The sequence below is a fragment of the Sphaerodactylus townsendi genome, linkage group LG01 (assembly GCF_021028975.2).
Source record: "Sphaerodactylus townsendi isolate TG3544 linkage group LG01, MPM_Stown_v2.3, whole genome shotgun sequence".
Taxonomy (NCBI): domain Eukaryota; kingdom Metazoa; phylum Chordata; class Lepidosauria; order Squamata; family Sphaerodactylidae; genus Sphaerodactylus; species Sphaerodactylus townsendi.
Window position 1 is genome coordinate 4933147 of NC_059425.1, and position 19534 is coordinate 4952680.

At 53.2% G+C, this 19534-nt stretch overlaps 1 protein-coding gene across 1 annotated transcript in view; it reads right to left on the reverse strand.

Moving 5' to 3' along the window:
• Positions 1–902: 902 nt before the first annotated feature.
• Positions 903–19534, reverse strand: part of KIRREL1 (kirre like nephrin family adhesion molecule 1) — a 122418-nt gene continuing 103786 nt past the window's right edge. Inside the window, 11 exon segments of the mRNA XM_048483923.1 lie at positions 903–2530; positions 4014–4091; positions 5516–5572; positions 5616–5669; positions 8197–8315; positions 9794–9992; positions 11126–11226; positions 14419–14545; positions 14864–14991; positions 15449–15597; positions 15706–15811. Of these exon segments, the coding sequence (XP_048339880.1) occupies positions 2063–2530; positions 4014–4091; positions 5516–5572; positions 5616–5669; positions 8197–8315; positions 9794–9992; positions 11126–11226; positions 14419–14545; positions 14864–14991; positions 15449–15597; positions 15706–15811 (1586 nt within the window). The 3' untranslated portion in view covers positions 903–2062.

Below are 19534 nucleotides of genomic sequence, written 5' to 3' on the forward strand. Positions count from 1 at the left end.
AAAGTCAACCCCTAAAAGAGAACCTTGGTTGTGCTTCCAGGGAGCAGCTGCAGTTGCTCAGAACCGCCAGCAGGTGGAGTAGAGAGCCGGTGCCCCCTTCTCCAGCCGGTGCCCCGGGGCACGAGCAGAGGGCAGATCCCCCAGTCTGGCTCTCAGGACGCTGTGGGGTGGGTGGAGGAGCGGGAGGCGCCCTGGGCTTTCCTCTCCCTCTGCCCCAGCAGCCCCATATTCCCACCCCCCCACACAGAGACAGCGGTTCTGCGGGATGCTCTTATTGGTCAAATCAAGCAGTTTTAAGGCACAAGAAGTGAAGAACGAGAGAGGCTGTTGATTGGTCCTTTGTGCGCGGGGGGGGGCTTTGGGGGAGGGGGGGACGAAAGGTGATATATACACATTTCTCGAAGGGGAAGAAAAATCTTTATCCCAATCATGTGCATCCGAAGTGCAGCCGACTGGTGGTCAAAGGGGCAGGGGTTGGTTTGGGGACGGAGCCTTTGGACGGCCAGGAGGCAGGAGGGGGGTCTGAATCCCCCCCCCGTTGTGCTCCCTGGGATGCCTGATGGGGAGGGGGCAACCCCCCCCCCCAGGAATGGGTGTGCGTGAAAGGGGCCCAGGGATACCTTTCGACTCTCAGAAAGGTCACCGGGGAACGAAGGGCAGTCTGCCGCCGCCGCAGCCCCCCAAACATTCAAGGGTCGCGTTCTGGAATCTGCTCCCCCGTGGAATTTACGCACAGCCTAAAATGTCTCTTTGCATGGGCAGGGGGGGCTACAGCAGAAAGCCCCCCCCCCGCGGGGAAGGGGTGACCGTGACCCCCAGAGGTCAGACCCATGACACAGAAGAGAGATTTTGCCTTTGGTACCAACCTTTGCTCAATCGTTCATCTGGAGATGCTTTGTTGATCTTTTTCCCCGGTTCTTGGCCCTCAGGACCACATGAACTCAGACGCCAGATGGGGTGTGGATAGACCCCCCCCCACTCCTTTTCCCTGACTCTCCCCCCCCCCCCCCCGCCACCAAACAGCGTTAACTCCCTTCTCTTCCAGGCATCTCCGAGAGTCGAAAGCGCTCCCTAGACCCCGCCTTTTCCAAAGTGCAACGCCTGGAAACAGAGTAAATGATGCATAACAATGACATGTAACACACACACTCGCACTCTCTCTGTCTCTCTCCATCATTCATCGTGGTCCTCTGGATTTGGGGGGGGGGTGCAGGGAAGGGGGGGGCACGGCTCTGGTAGCTCTGCATAAGGTTCCTTCGTACCTGATTAGCCAGGGCCGTGAGCTCGGCGGTCAGCCGGGAGGGCTTCACTCTGCGCCCACTTCCTGGCCGCAACCATTTCTCCAGTCTGGAGAGAGGAGAGGGGCCAGCTGGGCTCAGGAGGGGGAGGGGCAGCAACCCCAGAAGGAAGCCCACCCCCCCAGGCCAGGATCTGCACCACTCTGCCCACCCGACTCAGGCCAACAGGAGCTGGCTTTCCGCTAGCCATAAGACCTGTGAGCAGAGCAGCCTGGATTCTGTGCTGGCTACCCGAGCAGTAGCCCAGAAAGCCCCGGTCTACAAAGGGCTGCTGGGGCAGGCAGGGGGGGGCTCGACAGCCCCTCTGCTGTGGCCCAGAGCTCGGCTCCTCCCTTGGAATTAACCCCCAGCTGTCTTGCTCTGCTCCAGCCTCCTTTGTCTGGGTCAGATGCAGGGATATCATTGGAAGAGAATGAGACAGAGAAGGCTGAGCGTTGGAGGAATGCTACCCCCCCCCCCCCGCAGCTTCCTGCCTGCCCAGCATTGCCCCCAGGTGCTCCTGTCTCAGGTGGGAGGGAGGGAAACGTGCTTCCTGCTCTCTTTTGTGCCATCCAATGAGTGCCCAGGCTCCGAGGGGAGCGCGACTGTGTCCCTCGGAGGAAGCCCGGTCGTGCCCGGTCCGTGGCTGCGGGGGGCGTTCCGTTTGGCACAGCGCTTGCCGTCAGTCTGGCCTGCAGATGGGCAAGGGGGGTTGGGGAAAAGCCCCTGAATATCAGGGGACCGTCATGAGGTACCTGCCCCCCCCCTCACACCGGGCTCATGAGTCAGACATGCGTCTGCATCCGCTGCTGGAAACGCTGCCCGTAGTCCGAGGAGGTGTAGGAAAAGCGGGTGGCGGTGGTGTATTTGCCCAGGGGGTCGTACGTGTCGTAGGTGGCTCTGTCCAGAGTGGGCGGTGGGGGCTGGGTGTAGCCCAAGTGGTAGGTGGCGTAGCCCGCGTTGGGAGGGAAGGCCGTGTGCCCCCCGTAAGTCTCGTACGACAACTGGCTGGCGGACTCGGCCGTGGTGGGGACGGCCGCGGGGCCCGGGACGGGGTCGCCGCTGTAGTCGGAGGCTGGGCCCCGGCCGCCGTAGGTGCTGAGCTGGGCGTAGCCGCTGGAGTGGGAAAGGCGAGAGGAAGGACGGGGCTCGTAGCGGGTGGGGCCGGGGTTGCGGTAGTCGGCGTAGAGCACGGTGCGGGAAGACGGGCGGTCCTCGTGGGCCCGGACGTTGTAGTAGCCATTGGTTGGATCCTGAAAGCGACAGATCATGGAACCACTCACAACATGAACAGGCAAATGTATTACCTGAGTGCTTAACGTCTGCCACAGTTTTCTGTGAAGGTGTGGGTGTGTTGCAAACACAATGTCTCCACTCCTTTGGCCAAGAACCGGCCCAGAGCACTCAGCAAAGCAGTCTGTTGCATTGCTGTCTGGCATTTGCACTCAGTGTTGCCCACCTTGGCTTAGACCAGGGGTCGGCCACCCGTGGCTCCAGAGCCGCATGTGGCTCTTTCGTCCTAATACTGCGATTCCGCAGCGGCGATGGCAACGACGGCAAGTTGCCTTCCTGGCTACTGGTGGTGCTGCCGCTGTTGAGACTCTCCACACCGGGATGCTCCGTGGAGGCCAAAGAGAGCAGTGAAGCGGCGACTGCACGGAGGGGACTCACTGATCTCCTCTGCTCCCTTCGGCCTCCACGGAGCATCCCGGTGCGGAGACTCCCAACAGCGGCGGCACCAGCAGTAGCCAGGAAGGTGACGAGCCTGAATCGACCAGTGGGCCTGCGCCCGATGAAGGAGACAAGGAGGAGGAAGACGAGGAGGTGACGGTGGAGGCCGGAGCGCCAGTTTTCGCGGTGAGAGAAGCACCATTTTGGGCATACAGTTCCCCACTTGGAGGTTCTGGATGAAGATGGAAACAGAGCGGCTGCAAACGCCAACAGAGAAGGCAGCATCTGAAGGACTGCATCTCCCTCTGCTGCCCACGAAGGACCCTTCCGTCCTTCAGGAGTCATCTCCTGGTGATCCCCGGCCACAAAGATTTACGGCTGGCTTCCACCAGGGGCAGGGCCTTTACGGTTCTAGCTCCTCCTTGGATATCAGAGCTCTGCGGGAGCTTAACAGCCTCTGCAGAGCTTGTAAAACCAAGTTATTCCACTGGGCATGTAATTGAAGCCATCTTCTTGTAAAATCTGTTGGCCTCAACACTAGATACCTCCTCCTACCTGCCCAATAAGTTATAGAACTGAGCAGAATGTGGTCTGTATGGGCAAATGTGAATTATTTAAATTGCCACCAGGGTTCTAGCTATTCTAGCTGAGATTGATTTTATGATATTGAATGTGTGTTTTAATTATATATGTATTTTAACCAGGCATATTAGCTGCTGTGGCGGGGAAGGGTGTGATATTAAATCAAATCAATCAATCAATCAATTAAATTAAATACACGGGTTGTATTTATATCCTACTGTCCACACAACCAGGACCTGTGGTGGTTTTATCACAGTCCCCCCCCCCACCCCGTTACTTTATTCTCCATGAAAACCACCTCATGGGGTCAGTTAAGCCAAGAGATGGTGCCGGGCCGAAGGTCAGCCAGTGAGCTGTCATGGCACAGCAAAGATTCACACCCAGTCGTCCCGGGCCCGACACTCCAACCGCCCTGCCCTGGACATGTGCAAAGGGAATTTGTGCACCAAGCGCAGCAGTAGGTCCCCATGCTGCTCTGCTCACCTTCAGCTCATACTCCTCCCGGGTGTCGATGGTATCACAGCGCAGGTCCTGCTTTAGATCCACGTCATCCTTGAATGACTAGCAGTGGAAGAAGAAGAAGAAGAAGAAGAAGAAGAAGAAGAAGAAGAAGAAGAAGAAGAAGAAGAAGAAGAAGAAGAAGAAGAAGAAGAAGAAAGAAGAAGAGAGAAGAAGAGAGAAGAAAGACGAAGGAAGAAGAAGAGAGAAGAGAGAAGAAAGACGAAGGAAGAAGAAGAAGAAGGAGAAGGAGAAGGAGAAGGAGAAGGAGAAGAAAGAAGAAGAGAGAAGAAAGACGAAGGAAGAAGAAGAAGAAAGAAGAAGAGAGAAGAGAGAAGAAAGACGAAGGAAGAAGAAGAAGGAGAAGAAGAAGGAGAAGGAGAAGGAGAAGAAGAAAGAAGAAGAAAAAAGAAGGAGAAGGAGAAGAAGAAGAAGGAGAAGGAGAAAGAAGAAGAAAGAAGGAAGAAGAAGAAGAAGAGGAAGAGGAAGAAGAATTGGATTTAAACTCTACTTTTCTGTCCTGTAAGGAGACTCAAGGTGGCTTACAAACTCCTTCCTCTCCCTACAACAGACACTTTGTGAGGCGGGTGGGGCTGAGAGAGTTCTCAGAGAGCTGACTAGCCCAAGATCCGCCAGCAGAAATGTAGGAGCGGGGAAACAAATCTAGTTCACCAGATCAGAGACACCACCACCCCCAATCTGCTCATGTGGAGGAGTGGGGAATCAAACCCGGTTGTCTAGATTATAGCCTACCTGCTCTTCACCACTACACCAGGTAGACTGGAAGAGGGGCAAAGGCAGGGTCACATTTCTCAGCATCCCAAGAGCTGCCCAATTCTCTTCTCTTACAACCCTCCCAAGACAACTCACAGAAGGCCTCGAACCTTCACCCTTTTCCCAGCAAGAGGAGACCACAGAAGAAACTGGGGAAGATCTGTGGGTCAGCAGCGCCGCGCCTGCCTGGCATGCAGAAGACCCCCAGTTCTGTCCCAGGTATATCCCATTAAAAGGCTGAGGAGGTTGGCCATGGAAAAGACCTTTGTGAATCAAGTCCCCGGAAGACTGCAGCTGCTGCGGCCAGAGGACTGGCCCCGTTGGACTGAGAGAGAAAGCAGTTTCATGCCTCGTCCTGGGCCCGTAACCTAAGAATGTCCCGCTTCTAGTTCCTTCTTGCCCTCACACTCGTTCCCCAAAACCAAATCTCAAAAACAGTGCGGAAGTCTGCTGTGCACCACCAGACAGGAGTGGCATGAAGCCCTCCCCGTTCAATCACACCACATGGCCAGGCGCTGCGTGGTTTCATCAGCCAGTGAGATGTTCCCCACCATCCTGAGGCAGGACAAAAGCAAGCAGGCCCATGTGCAGAATGCCCTCTGCCCCAAAGTGCCAGGCTGAGTAGGGGAGCTGCACCTGCCCAGGTGGATCTGGCCCTCCCTCCCATTCCTCCCCAGCCGTTCCCAGAGTACATCCGGAGGTCTGTGTCCCACCGAGTAGATGGCTTTCATGACGCGCGTGGCCGTGGAGACGCTTGAAGGTGTCCTCTCCTCAAGCGGTCCGGTGGTGCAGTACGATGAAATTCCTGCCCACCGGGCTCTCCACCTTGATATCCAAGCCTATGCGTAAGGTCAATGCTCTTACGGCCTGCGAGGCAAAGAGGGAATGCATCGCTAGATATTCTACAAGCAAGAAGTTTTTTGAAGGGCCCAGGTGAGGTTCATGCCACACAAGGGCCAGGAGAGAGCTCTTGGGAAAGAGGTGAGGGGGCCCAGTATAAATTCAGGGGAGCTTCTGGGGTGCAGAAAGATGGCCAGCTGGCCAGTACAGCGGAAGCTTTGGTTAGGAACTTGGATTGACTGCATGCAGAGACTTCTATCTGGAGAAGTACTAAAGTATAAAGGAAACCCCAGTACTTAGAATCTATGATTCTGTGATTCTGGGGTATCCTTTAAAAGCCAAGCCCCCCAGTATTGCCTGTAATAATAGAGACCTCAGGTTGGAAGAGGCGCTTCAGACATCCAGTCCAATCCTCTACTCCAGGGGTGGCCAATTATTTTTTCCATGGGGCCGCATAAGAAACAGAAAATATTGTGGAGGGCCGGGCCAAACGGCAGGGGGGCGAGGCGCTTTTGAAAGCCCCGCAGAAGCCGGTTGCCTTGGCTTTCAAAGACGCCTTGCTCCCCAGCAAGGCAGGGGGGCCAGTCAGGGTCATCTGGCGGGCCGGATGTGGCCCGCGGGCCATATAATGCCCAGGTCTGCTCTACTTGGTACAAGAAATCCAAACCACATTTTTATGGCACTCCTGAGTATTCCCCAAATATATTATCTCAGCAACGTGTTACAAGAACTCTACAAAGTAGGGCAAGACAGATGGCTTTCCTCCTATTGCGGGGGGGGGGGCGCAGAGAAGGGGGGTCTTGCTGAGGCCACTTCGGGGCCCAGGGACCTGAGGAATTCTTGCTTGCTCTCTTCAACCATCTGCCAGAGGCGTACCAGAGGGAAATGGCGCCTGGGGCAACATCTGCTCCAGCGCCTTCTCCCCCCGCACCCCACTTACCCAAGCCACCGGAACCGCCGCCAGCTGCTGCTGCTCCCCACCTCCATTGGAGCAGAGGCTGCACCTGCCTCGCTTGAGGAGCACCAGGGGCAGCGGGCCAAGTTGCCACGACCCAGCGTACCTGCCAGAGGGACATGTGCAGGCTCCCGGCTTGATCACGTGGGGGTGCACAATTCCCCCCCCCCCTGTGATCTACTGGGCGGCGCCCGGGGTAAGTTGGCCCCCATGTCCCTCTTGTAGATACACCCCTGGCATCTACCCATTCTCTGCAATGCTATCCTTTAATATGAACTAACTGTGTGCAGAGAAGGGCAACGAGGATGATTGAGGGATTGGAGCACCTTCCCTATGAGGAGAGGCTGCAGCGTTTGGGACTCTTTAGTTTGGAGAGGAGACGAATGAGGGGGGATATGATGGAAGTCTATAAAATTATGCATGGGGTAGAAAATGTGGACAGAGAGAAATGTTTCTCTCTTTCTCACAATACTAGAACCAGGGGGCATACATTGAAAATGCTGGGGGGAAGAATTAGGACTAATAAAAGGAAACACTTCTTCACGCAACGTGTGATTGGTGTTTGGAATATGATGCCACAGGAGGTGGTGATGGCCACTAACCTGGATAGCTTTAAAAGGGGCTTGGACAGATTTATGGAGGAGAAGTCGATCTCTGGCTCCCAATCTTGGTCCTCCTTGATCTCAGATTGCAAATGCCTTAACAGACCAGGTGCTCAGGAGCAGCAGCAGCAGAAGGCCCTTGCTTTCACCTCCTGCACGTGAGCTCCCAAAGGCACCTGGTGGGCCACTGCGAGTAGCAGAGTGCTGGACTAGATGGATTCTGGTCTGACCCAGCAGGCTAGTTCTTATGTTCTTAGAGAAGGAGGTAGAAATTATCTTGGTGGGAGGGGCCACGGGGTAGCTCTTGGGGCAGGGGGCTGGCCACAAGTGCTTGTGTAACCCCCATGCCCAGAATGGGTTGGCCCAGAATGGGTTGACCCAGTAAGGGGTGGAGACTCGGAGCAGCAGAGAGGCTGAAAGAGCTCTTTTGCAGAAGAATAAGGCTACCAGACTCGGACCTTGATTTCTATAAGCCCTTAACACCTTGTTAAGGTAATTTCAATATTGTTGGGAACTACTGGGAAGGTAGTTGTTGTTTTTGCTATGTTGTAAATGTTGGAGTTTATTGTTTCAGGGTTTTCTTTTGTGGTTGTAAATGGGTGAGAGTTCTCCTGAGACCTTCATCATGTTGCAAATCCAGCTTCATCAAGTCCCTTTGGAGTTCTCTTCTAGGAGCCAGCCAACTTGCAAAGAAGATTTGGACTTGGCAATATCAGTAGACTGTAAATAGAAGGACTTGAAATGCAACCTGAACAGGACCTTGAATTGTAACGTTAAATGTTGATGTTATATGTTATATGTAAAGAAAAGTAAACCATTTTGTTGTTTAAAAATTGTTGTTGCAACTCATTCCAAGTACTGCCCCACAGAACCCACAGAAGGAGGTTACACTTGGAGTGGCCATTGATCCTTGGACTTTGTGGCAGTCCTTATCAGATGCCCCCAACCACGTAATTGTGCAAACACACCCCATCCGTCGGGGCCTCACTTCACTCACTTACCCGGCGCCAGGTAGGAGGAAGCAGGCCAGGGCTTAATGGCTTTCAGAAGCATTTAAGATGACCAGGATCCCAGCTCCGATGGTGGCTCCGGCAATGATCCCCACTGGCACGACCTCTGCAGAGGGAGGACAAGAAAGCAGAGTCCGTCTCTCGAGGCCGTGAGCCCCTTGGATCTTGGTCCTGGCCAGGTATTGTGGCTCAGCGGGAAAGCATCCCGTCCGCACGCCACAGGTAGAGCCTCCAGTTTACATGGAAGGGAGCAGGGGAGGAGAAAAGCCCTTCTCTACCCAATGCTCTGGAGAGCCACTGCCAGTCAGAGGGGCCAGTGTGGAGCTAGAGCAGTGATGGTGAACCTATGCCAGAGGTGGCACTCAGAGCCCTCTGTGTGGGCACGCGCAAACAGAGTGCCCCCTCCACACATCTAGACTGGCCTGGGCCACTGGGCTCAATTATTAGCATTAAACCTAAGACCTAGTTTTGGGGAAGTAGTGTAGATAACCCTGTTAAGTGATGTTAAACTAAAGTGCAATCCTTTACCTGGGAGTAAGCTCGGTTGCTGGCAATGGGGCTTGCTTCTGAGTAAACCCTCCTAGGGTCGTGATTCACCCATTGGAAGAGTTGCACGGTTGCTTCAAAGCAAAGCCACCGACTACCACCAAGCTTACTCCTGAGTAACGCAAGCCTCGGAGCCAACTGTTTTTTCTATACTAAAACCTCAGTATTCAGGTTAAATGGCCGTGTTGGCACTTTGCGATAAATAAGTGGGTTTTGGGTTGCAATTTGGGCACTCGGTCTCGAAAAGGTTCGCCATCACTGAGCTAGAGGGACACGGTCGAACTCCAGAGAAGACCGCTGGGGGACCTACAAGGGCTTGAAGGGAAGGAAATCCCCCCCACTGGATCTCGTTTTTCCCCTTGCTTACCTGCAATGCTCTTTTCCCTCACCCTTTTTCTCCTATCACCCCTTTCCCTCCTCCTGCCGCTCGTTTATTTTGGTTAAGTAGTGCAATCCCATCATGCACCTGTGACCAGCCTTTATTTGAAGTTGCGATGGGTCACTACATGCACAAATGCACACGGATCGTTTCTCTGGGGGAGTTTTTTGTGAGTGTTCTTCCGCGTGTTAAAATGTAGGACTTTTCTGCAGACCTGGGGTTTTAGCCAAGTTTATAGCAACAACTCCCTTTTTTAACTGGGCTCCGTGGTGCAGATTTTTTTACTCCACACTTTGGAATGTGTGTATGACAAGAGGAATTCTTTTCGAGAGATTAGTCCTGCTGAAACAGCCCTTTTCAGTAGTTTAAGGCAGGGGTCTTCAAACTATGGCCCTCCAGATGTTCATAGACTACAATTCCCATCAGCCCCTGCCAGCATGGCCAAGTGGTAGGGCTCATGGGAATTGTAGTCTATGAACATCTGGAGGGCCGTAGTTTGAAGACCCCTGGTTTAAGGGGAGGGAAAAGAGTCCTTTGTTTAATTTTTTTGAATAGGAAACAGCCCTCACTGCCTCCTTGATCTCTGGAGAGCATCCCGGGCGGGGTGTCTGCCCCACCACGACCACTGGAGTCAGGGCGTTGTTCGGCACGGGCCTCACCTTTCTCCTCCAGTTGGATGATCACTGTCCGGGGACCAAAGCTGTTCCAGGCGGTGCAGTTGTAGCGTGTCTGGAAATCCACCTCCATCACGTTGTTGATGCTCAAGGTCGAGAGCACTCCGTGGCCGTTGTTGCTGCGTTCTACGGTGTAGCGCTCCAGGGTCCCTGTTTCTAGCACATTCTCCTTCCAGCCCCAGGCCTTAAAAGGGGGGGGGGTGAAAGGGAGGGGGGAGACAGAGGTTGGAGGAGGATAATGACCCTCTGAAGGATGAAGCACCTTCCTTATGAGGAGAGGCTGCAGCGTTTGGGGCTCTATAGTTTGGAGAGGAGACGTCTGAGGGGGGATATGATTGAAGTCTATAAAATTATGCATGGGATAGAAAATGTGGACAGAGAGAAATTTTTCTCTCTTCCTCACAATACTAGAACCAGGGGGCATCCATTGAAAATGCTGGGGGGAAGAATTAGGACTAATAAAAGGAAACACTTCTTCACGCAACATGTGATTGGTGTTTGGAATATGCTGCCCCTGCAGGAGGTGGTGTGATGGCCACTAACTGCCTGGATAGCTTTAAAAGGGCTTCTTTGGACAGATTGATGAAGTCGATTTACGGCTGGCTACCAATCTTGAATCCTCTTTGATCTGGAGGATTGCAAATGTTTTAACAGACCAGGTGCTCAGGAGCAGCAGCAGCAGCAGAAGGCTTCATTGCTTTCTACCTCCTGCAGGTGAGCTCCCAAAAGGCACCCTGGTGGGCCACTGCGCAGGCTAGCAGAGAGCCAGCTGGGACTAGATGGACTCTGGTCTGATCCAGCAGGCTAGTGCTTATGTTCTTAAGGCCATTGCTTACCTCCTTCAGCTGGTGAGTCTCCCCTAAAGGCACCTGGTATGGGCCACTGCTTGAGTAGCGCAGAGAGCTGGACTAGATGGACTCCTGGGTCTGATCCAGCAGGCTAGTTCTCCCTCTATGTTCTTAAGGACCCATTGCTTTCTACCTCCTTCAGGTGAGCTCCCAAAGGCACCTGGTGGGCCACTGCGAGTAGCAGAGAGCTGGACTAGATGGACTCTGGTCTGATCCAGCAGGCTCTTTCTTATGTTCTTAAGGCCATTGCTTTCACCTCCTTCAGGTGAGCTCCCAAAGGCACCTGGTGGGCCACTGCGAGTAGCAGAGAGCTGGACTAGATGGACTCTGGTCTGATCCAGCTGGCTTGTTCTTATGTTCTTATGAAACCAAGAAATCCCTCCACCCTCCTGCAGCCTTGGGACCCAGCCCACTGACCCATCCCCGGCCGTTCCCAACCCCAAACCCCCCGTATGTCAGAAGGGCTCACTATGCGGTCAGGGAGGGGGGTGCTGCCAATGAAGCATTCCACTTTCCCACGATCTCCACGCACAGCATACTGGACGGTATCGCTGGAGATGATGGGGGGACCTGAGGAAGAGGAGGAAACGGTATTTGTGCAAAGCAAGGAACGGCCCTTCGGGGAGAGGGCTTTTCAGGCAGAAACAGAAGCAGCTCTCCCCTCCCCTCCCCTCCCCTCGCTTTGAGCAGGGACAGGATTTGGTCCTGTCAAAACACGCTAGCGCTCGGCTGTCCTATCGCTGGCACATGCTCCCCTCTCGGAGGCTCCGGCGCTCAGGAAGCAGAGAAGAGGACGCTTTTGCGACCGTTTGTGACATTTATTAAAATGTTATTCATTACAAAACATGTATTCTGCCGTTCCTTGAGGCTCAAGGTGGCCTTCTTCCAAGACGCGATCTTCCCAGCCCTGCCAAGAGGGAGAAGCTGGGACCAAAACACCGTCCCTGGATTTCTACATTTCGGTGGACGGAGACGCGTGTGGCTCCCAGCGCATGTCATTTTAAAAAAGAGAGAGCAAAAAATATTCCAAGTGGCCCAGAATATCAGCAAGGGACTGTATCTCCCCATATTGTCCTCTTAGGTCTGTGGTGGCGAACCTTTGGCACTCCAGATGTTATGGACTACAACTCCCATCAGCCCCTGCCAGCATGGCCAATTGGCAACGCTGGCAGGGGCTGTTGGGAATTGTAGTCCATAACATCTGGAGTGCCAAAGGTTCGCCACCACGGTCTTAGGTCCTCCGTTCATGGGAGGGGAATTTTCTGGTGATCCCTGGCCCCAAGGACATTTGGCTGGCTTCTACGAGGCCCAGGGCTTTTACTGTCCTGGCCCCAACCTGGTGGAATCAACTCCTTAATGAGATCAGGGCCCTGCAAGATCCGAATCAATTCCGCAGGGGCTGCAAGACGGAGCTATTCCGCCAGGCATTTCCACCAAGCCAGCTTCCATCACAGTTGGCTTCCCATGGGCAAAAGTAAGAGCACCCTGTTTCCCCGAATATAAGACATCCCCTGAGAATAAGACGTAGTAGAGGTTTTGCTGAAGTGCGAAATATAAGGCATCCCCCGAAAGCAGGACGTAGCAAAGTTTTTGTTTGGAAGCATGCCCGACGAACACAACACAGAAAAATAAGACATCCCCTGAAAATAAGACATAGCGCATCTTTGGGAGCAAAAATTAATAGAAGACACTGTCTTATTTTTGGGGAAACACGGTATTTGGCGCCATTTAACTGGTGGTGTTTTTTTTAGCATATTGTGTTTTATTGTATTTACTGAACTTATTGTATTTACTGAACTTATTATATTGTGTTTTAAAAATGTTTTTTTTTATAATTTTAGTGGTTGTAAGTTGCCCTGAGCCCTATGGGAATGGGCGGGGTAGAAATATGAGAATAAAATAAATAAGTTTTATGATCCGGGTCTCTCAACTGGGCCGTTCTTGCACATTTCGATACAGGGTCCCTCTTTGCTCTGTTTCTCAGTGACTCTATAAGTTGGATGAAATTGCTTCTGCCCAAGACTGCTGAGTTACTGGATTGTTAAATCAAGAAAGTGGCCCTGTAGGCAGGGAGCTAGCCAATAGGCGCTGGCTGGAGGCAGGCAGAAACAGGAAGGCTTAAGGCCAACCCAGATGCATGCTGGGGTTCCACGGGCTGAGCCATTTTTCAACTGTGGGGGCCATCAACAATAACCCAGAAAAGGTATAACATTTTTTATGTCCCAGTGCTGATCCCAATCGGGCCCCCAAACCCATAAAGATGGTTTACAGACCCACTGGGGGCTTTGAACATGGAAATCCCAGCCCCATGTTGGCTTTGGCCCTTGTGTCAGCTTGGCCGGGTCACTGCCTTGATACTTCTATGATGTTTTGGTTAAGTGTCATGAAGAGCTTTCTGGACATCAAAGAGGAGTTCTGTACTCTGTGATGCTAAAGGGGCCTTCAATTTACTGTCAGGTTCCCACCTTCTATTGATTTGCAACAGGTAGTGAACTATGCCGGCCTTTGGCTTTACCTCTTCACACCGGCCCTGAGAACCCAACAACATATAAAGCCGTGGTGCGACCGCACTTGGAGTCCTGTGTTCAGTTCTGGTCGCCACATCTCAAAAAGGATATTGAAGAGAGAGAAAAAGTGCAGAGAAGGGCAACGAGGACGATTGAGGGACTGGAGCACCTTCCCTATGAGGAGAGGCTGCAGCGTTTGGGACTCTTTAGTTTGGAGAGGAGGCGTCTGAGGGGGGATATGATTGAAGTCTATAAAATTATGCATGGGGTAGAAAATGTTGACAGAGAGAAATTTTTCTCTCTCACAATACTAGAACCAGGGGGCATTCATTGAAAATGCTGGGGGGAAGAATTAGGACTAATAAAAGGAAACACTTCTTCACGCAACGCGTGATTGGTGTTTGGAATATGCTGCCACAGGAGGTGGTGATGGCCACTAACCTGGATAGCTTTCAAAGGGGCTTGGACAGATTTATGGAGGAGAAGTCGATCTATGGCTACCCATCTTGATCCTCCTTGATCTCAGATTGCAAATGCCTTAGCAGACCAGGTGCCCAGGAGCAGCAGCAGCAGCAGGCCATTGCTTTCACATCCTGCATGTGAGCTCCCAAAGGCACCTGGTGGGCCACTGCGAGTAGCAGAGTGCTGGACTAGATGGACTCTGGTCTGATCCAGCTGGCTTGTTCTTATGTTCTTATTCCTGTCTTGTTTTACTCTGCCTTTGATATGGGTGAGAAGGGGAAAGGGGGGGAGAACTTGTGGATAAAAGGTTGTACCCAAAGACAGCTCTTTAGAACCGGCTTCTTTTAGCCGTGCTGATGTCTGTCAATAAAGGCTACCGATTTGAAATCCAGAGTCTTATATTGGTCTACAGATCCGGGGCTTGACAGGAGGTTTGCTGCAGACCCCGCAGTATCACTACCCTTTCCTTGCTGCATTTGCAAGTTGACTGAGAGTTCACACACTTTTCAATGATCAATTAATTCTATTGCTTAGAGCCACTCTCATCTTGGACAGTTAGTTAAAATCAGCGGCAGAAGAAAGTTAGATTCATTGCTTTTTACCAAAGGTTAAAAGTTAAGACTACCAGATCCCCCCTTCTACATCCTGGAGACACACAGACTGCAGTCCTACAAGACCAAGGGCGTGGGAGCAGCGGCAGGGGGTCCTGACTCCCCTTGGCTGATCCACCCTCTCTCCTGTTGGGCAAACAGGGGAAGGAGCCGCTTCCGGGCAGAGGGGCAGCCCCACTCACCGTTGACAGAGAGGGAGACCTCGCGCTCGCCCACCCCGATCCGTGGCACGATGGCCTTGCAGACATACTGCCCCGCCTCTGCCTGGGTGACGGACTTAAGGAAGAGTTGGTTGCTGTTGCTCAGCACCTGCGGACAGAAGCAAGATGGGGGGGGAGTCAGGCACTGGCGCTGATGGCCCCCGATCACCCCTCCTGCCCCCGCTTCAAACACCCTGGGCTTTACCTCACCCCCTTAGCCCTCCCTGCCCCCGGCCTCTCTCCCTCTCCCACTCTGTGGCTCCTTTCCCTCGGCTCTCCTCCTGCTTCGTGGCCCCCCCCCCTCGCACACCTGCGCTCAGCCGGATAGGAGGCTCCTTGAGGCAAGGAATTCCAAGGTTCTTTAGCAGGTTGCCACCTGAACAGGTGAGGAGGAGGGCCAAAAGGGCCAATCGGGGCACAGCATTACCATGTTGGACTCCTTCTTGGTCCAGGTGAGGGTGAGGGGCGGGTTCCCAGCCCACACGCAGGTCAGCGTCACGTCCGAGCCGATGTCGGTGGTCGTGGGCTTTGGATCCACCACGATGCGGGGAGCAACTAGGGGAGGAGGAACATTTGAGGCCGCAGACTCCCAACCCACCCCACGGCTGCCCCTCTCGCCTCCGGGGGCTGCCTGGGCTCCGCGGCTCCCCCTCCCTACAAAGTGCCAGCATGAAGACAGGAAGTCTGGCCCGGGACTGCATCCGGCCCATGGACAGGAACGGCCATGCAGAGAGGGGAACGGGTCAGGCCCGGTGGCACCAGACCACTTGGACCACTTCAAGAGGACTGTCGTCTTAGCAGACCAGGTGCTCAGGAGCAGCAGCAGCAGCAGAAGGCCATTGCTTTCACCTCCTGCAGGTGAGCTCCCAAAGGCACCTGGTGGGCCACTGCGAGTAGCAGAGAGCTGGACTAGATGGACTCTGGTCTGATCCAGCTGGCTTGTTCTTATGTTCTTATGTTCTTATGTCTTGGGGGGGGGGCAAAAGGCAACCCACCCTCCCCGGCCACTCACAGTGCACGTCCACCAGGGTGCTGACGTTGGTGCTGCCCACATCGTTGTGGACCTCGCATGAGACGGGCTCCGTGAAAAAGGTGTAGTCCACCTGAGTCTCGTACTTGCTGTCTTTGGCATCCTCCAGGATCACGCCACCTTTCGCCCACCTGAGAGGAAACAGAGGGACGGGAGCGGCCTCAGCCTCTGGGGCAGGCCCAACAGGAGGCCCGGACGGCTCGTCCCCTTCCTTCCTCCCTGCCCGCCCCGCTCCTCACCTGTAGCCTTTGATCTCGGGGTTGGCTGTCGCCAGGCAGGTGAACGTCACCCTCTCCCCTTCTTGCACCGTCTGAGGCTGGATGGACAGCGTGACCGTCGGAGGGTCTGGCACCGAGGAAGGACGAGGAGACAGGTTGGTATCCTCGGAAGAAGCCCCCTTCCCCCGCCCTCATCTTTAAGGCCAGTCAGTGACCCTGCCCACGATACCCTCCCGGGTCCAGATTCATACAAAGGAGCAGAGAGAGTTGACCACACCACCGGAAGACCCCACGGTTCGGCTGCCAAATGCATGCCAGCTCGGCTTGCTCCCCCCCCCCCCAGCCAGTGATGAAGGGAGGGGGAACTGTGCCCGGGGCATGAACGGCCTGCGTGCCCCCTGCCCCAAAACGCCCCAGCCCCGCCCCCGTCCTGAGGTATGACTGCAATGGCCGTGCCCGGGGCAAGCTGCCCCAGATGTCCCCATTACAACCATGCAGCTGCAGCTTCGCCTCTGCACCCAGCGATCCTCTGCTGAGAGAGCCGGATCGATGACGTGTCAGAATAGGATCCGGGAGAGCCCACTTGGGAGGCCCATTTTGCTGTGGAGCTACCAGGTTTGAGACCCACAAAACTGTGGGGGCCTGACCTTTCGGAAGAGAAAGTGTAACCCCCATGCTCAGAGTGGGTTGACCCAGAAAGGGGTGGAGACTCAAAGCAGCAGAAGGCTGCAGAGCTCATGTGGTTTGGAGGAGACGAGGCTACCAGACTCGGACCTTGGTTTGGATAAGCCCTTAACACCTTTTTAAGGTAACTGCAATGTTGTTGGGAACTACTGGGAAGGTAGTTGTTTATTTTTGCTATGTTGTAAATGTTGGAGTTTATTGTTTCAGGGCTTCTTTTTGTGGTTGTAATGGGTGAGAGTTCTCCTGGAAACCTTCATCCTGTTGAATCCTGTTCATCCAGCCCTTGGAGTCTTCAGGAGCCAACCCACTTGCAAAGGAGAATTGGACTTGGCAGTATCAGAAGACTGTAGAAATAAGGACTTGGAAATGCAACCTGAACAGGACCTTGAAGTGTGACGTTAAATGTTGATGTTTGATGCTAATATGTTAAGAAAGTAAACCATTTTGTTTTTTAAAATTTGTTGTTGCAAACTCATTTCAAGTTCTGCCCCACAGAACCCACAGATAGAGGTTACAAAAGCTCATTTAGTCAGGTCCCCCTGAGAGCTCTGACTCTCGAAAGGTCATGCCCCCACCCCAATCTGTTGGCTTCTAAGATGCTGCTGGATTCGAATCCAGCTCTTCCACTGGAGACCAAGATGGCTGTCTTTCAAACACTCTGCTGTGGAGACTCTCAGGCAGTACCTTTCTCTCAGCCTAACCTGCTTTACAGGGTTGTTGTTTTAATGACAAGGTGGAAGTAGGAGAAGGATGTTGGGTCCCAACCAAGGAGAACAGCCGAGCATAAATATCTAAATAAATACATTAACCTTAAGTGACAGCAGAGAAAGAGCCTGCAAGATGGGGTGGGCTTCCTCTCTGAGTCGTTTCTCCAGGGAGGCGTCCTTAAACTAAAAGCCCCCTTGATCGGCTTTGGGTCCCAATCACAATGGGGAAGAAGAAGAAGCAGAAAAAGCAGAAGAAGCAGAAGCAGAAACAGAAGAAGAAGGAGGAGGAGGAGGAGGAGGAGGAGGAGGAGGAGGAGGAGGAGGAGGAGGAGGAGGAGGAGGAGGAGAAGAAGAAGAAGAAGAAGGAGGAGGAGGAGGAGGAGGAGAAGGAGAAGAAGGAGAAGGAGAAGAAGAAGGAGGAGAAGGAGAAGAAGAAGGAGGAGAAGGAGAAGGAGAAGGAGAAGAAGGAGAAGAAGAAGAAGGAGAAGGAGAAGAAGAAGAAGAAGAAGAAGAAGAAGAAGAAGAAGAAGAAGAAGAAAAAGAAGAAGAAGGAGAAGAAGAAGGAGGAGGAGGAGGAGGAGGAGAATGAGAAGAAGAAGAAGAAGAAGAAGAAGAAGGAGAAGGAGAAGAAGAAGAAGAAGAAGGAGAAGGAGAAGGAGAAGAAGAAGAAGAAGAAGAAGAAGAAGAAGAAGAAGAAGAAGAAGAAAGAGAAGGAGGAGAAGGAGAAGAAGGAGAAGAAGAAGGAGAAGGAGAAGGAGAAGGAGAAGGAGGAGGAGGAGTTTGAATTAATATCCCCCCTTTCTGTCCTGCAGGAGACTCAAAGGGGCTGACAATCTCCTTGCCCTTCCCCCCTCACAACAAACACCCTGTGAGGTAGGTGGGGCTGAGAGAGCTCCAAGAAGCTGTGACTAGCCCAAGGTCACCCAGCTGGCGTGTGTGGGAGTGCACAGGCTAATCTGAATTCCCCAGATAAGCCTCCACAGCTCAGGTGGCAGAGCTGGGAATCAAACCCGGTTCCTCCAGATTAGATACACGAGCTCTTAACCTCCTACGCCACTGCTGTTCCTCTAAGTTGGCCTCTTACCCCTCTGAACAGAAAGCAGCCCCGTGGGCACACTGGAAAGGGGAGGCCAGGAGGAGGGGGGAGCTCTGACCTCCAGGCGCCCCCCACCCCTTCCCTCTCCCAGGGGACCCCAACCCCTCCCCTCCCTCAGGTAGCAGCTGCCTCCTGCTGACCATTGTAGGAATTGCCCACTGGGAGGGTCAGGAACCCCCGCCCCCCAATTTCCCTGCCAAACTCTGAAGCCTCATCTCTGTATTTCCTGCTTCCCCGATCCTGGGCACCACAGGGACCATTTCCTGCCTGGTGTGCCCCTGGGGGGGTGGCCGCTTGCCGACTGCCAGTCTCCCCCCTCCTGGTGTAACCCCCATGCTCAGAATGGGTTGAACCAGAAAGGGGTGGAGACTCAAAGCAGCAGGAGGCTGCGGAGATCATGTAGTTTGGAGGAGACGAGGCTACCAGACTCAGACCTTGGTTTGTATAAGCCCTTAACACCTTGTTAAGGTAACTCCAATGTTGTTGGGAACTACTGGGAAGGGAGTTGTTTATTTTTGCTATGTTGTAAATGTTGGAGTTTATTGTTTCAGGGGTTTTTTATGTTTGTAATGGGTGAGAGTTCTCCTGGAAACTTCCCCTTGGAGTCTTCAGGAGCCAACCCACTTGCAAAGAAGAACTGGACTTGGCAGTATCAGTAGACTGTAAATATAAGGACTTGAAAATGCAACCTGAACAGGACCTTGAAGTGTGATGTTAAATGCTGATGTTATGTGTTATATGTTAAGAAAGTAAACCATTTTGTTTTTTAAAATTTGTTGTTGCAAACTCATTCCAAGTTCTGACCCACAGAACCCACCGATAGAGGTTACACTGGCACCCCCTCTATTAAAATAGTGTGTCCAAGACAGTGGAGGTCTAGGTGGCACAGAGAACGGCTGCCAGCATCCAAAGGTAAAGAGTAGTTATAAGAAAGATAATGTCTACAAGTATGTACTTTTAGCCAAGCACCAGATGGAGCAAGAGAGCCACAAGCAAGGAGAGCAACACAATTCCTCCATCCCGCTGTCTATCCGTGCCCTAGAAGATGTTAGACAATGTTAGTGTAGAAGAGGAGGAGGAGGAGGAGGAGGTTGGATTTGTAGCCCACCTTTCCCTCCTGTAAGGAGACTCAAGGGGGCCTACAAGCTCCTCCCTCCACAACAGACACCTTGTGAGGCAGGTGAGGCCGAGAGAGTTCAGAGAGAACTGTGACTAGCCCAAGCAGTGGTGGGGTTTGAAACCTCCAAATCACTGATCCCTGCTTGGGGGAAAAAAGGGGGGGAGCTTGACCCACCTCACATTCTCGTAAGAAAAAAGGGGGGAGCAGCAGTGGCGTAGTGGTTAAGAGCAGGTGCACTCTGAT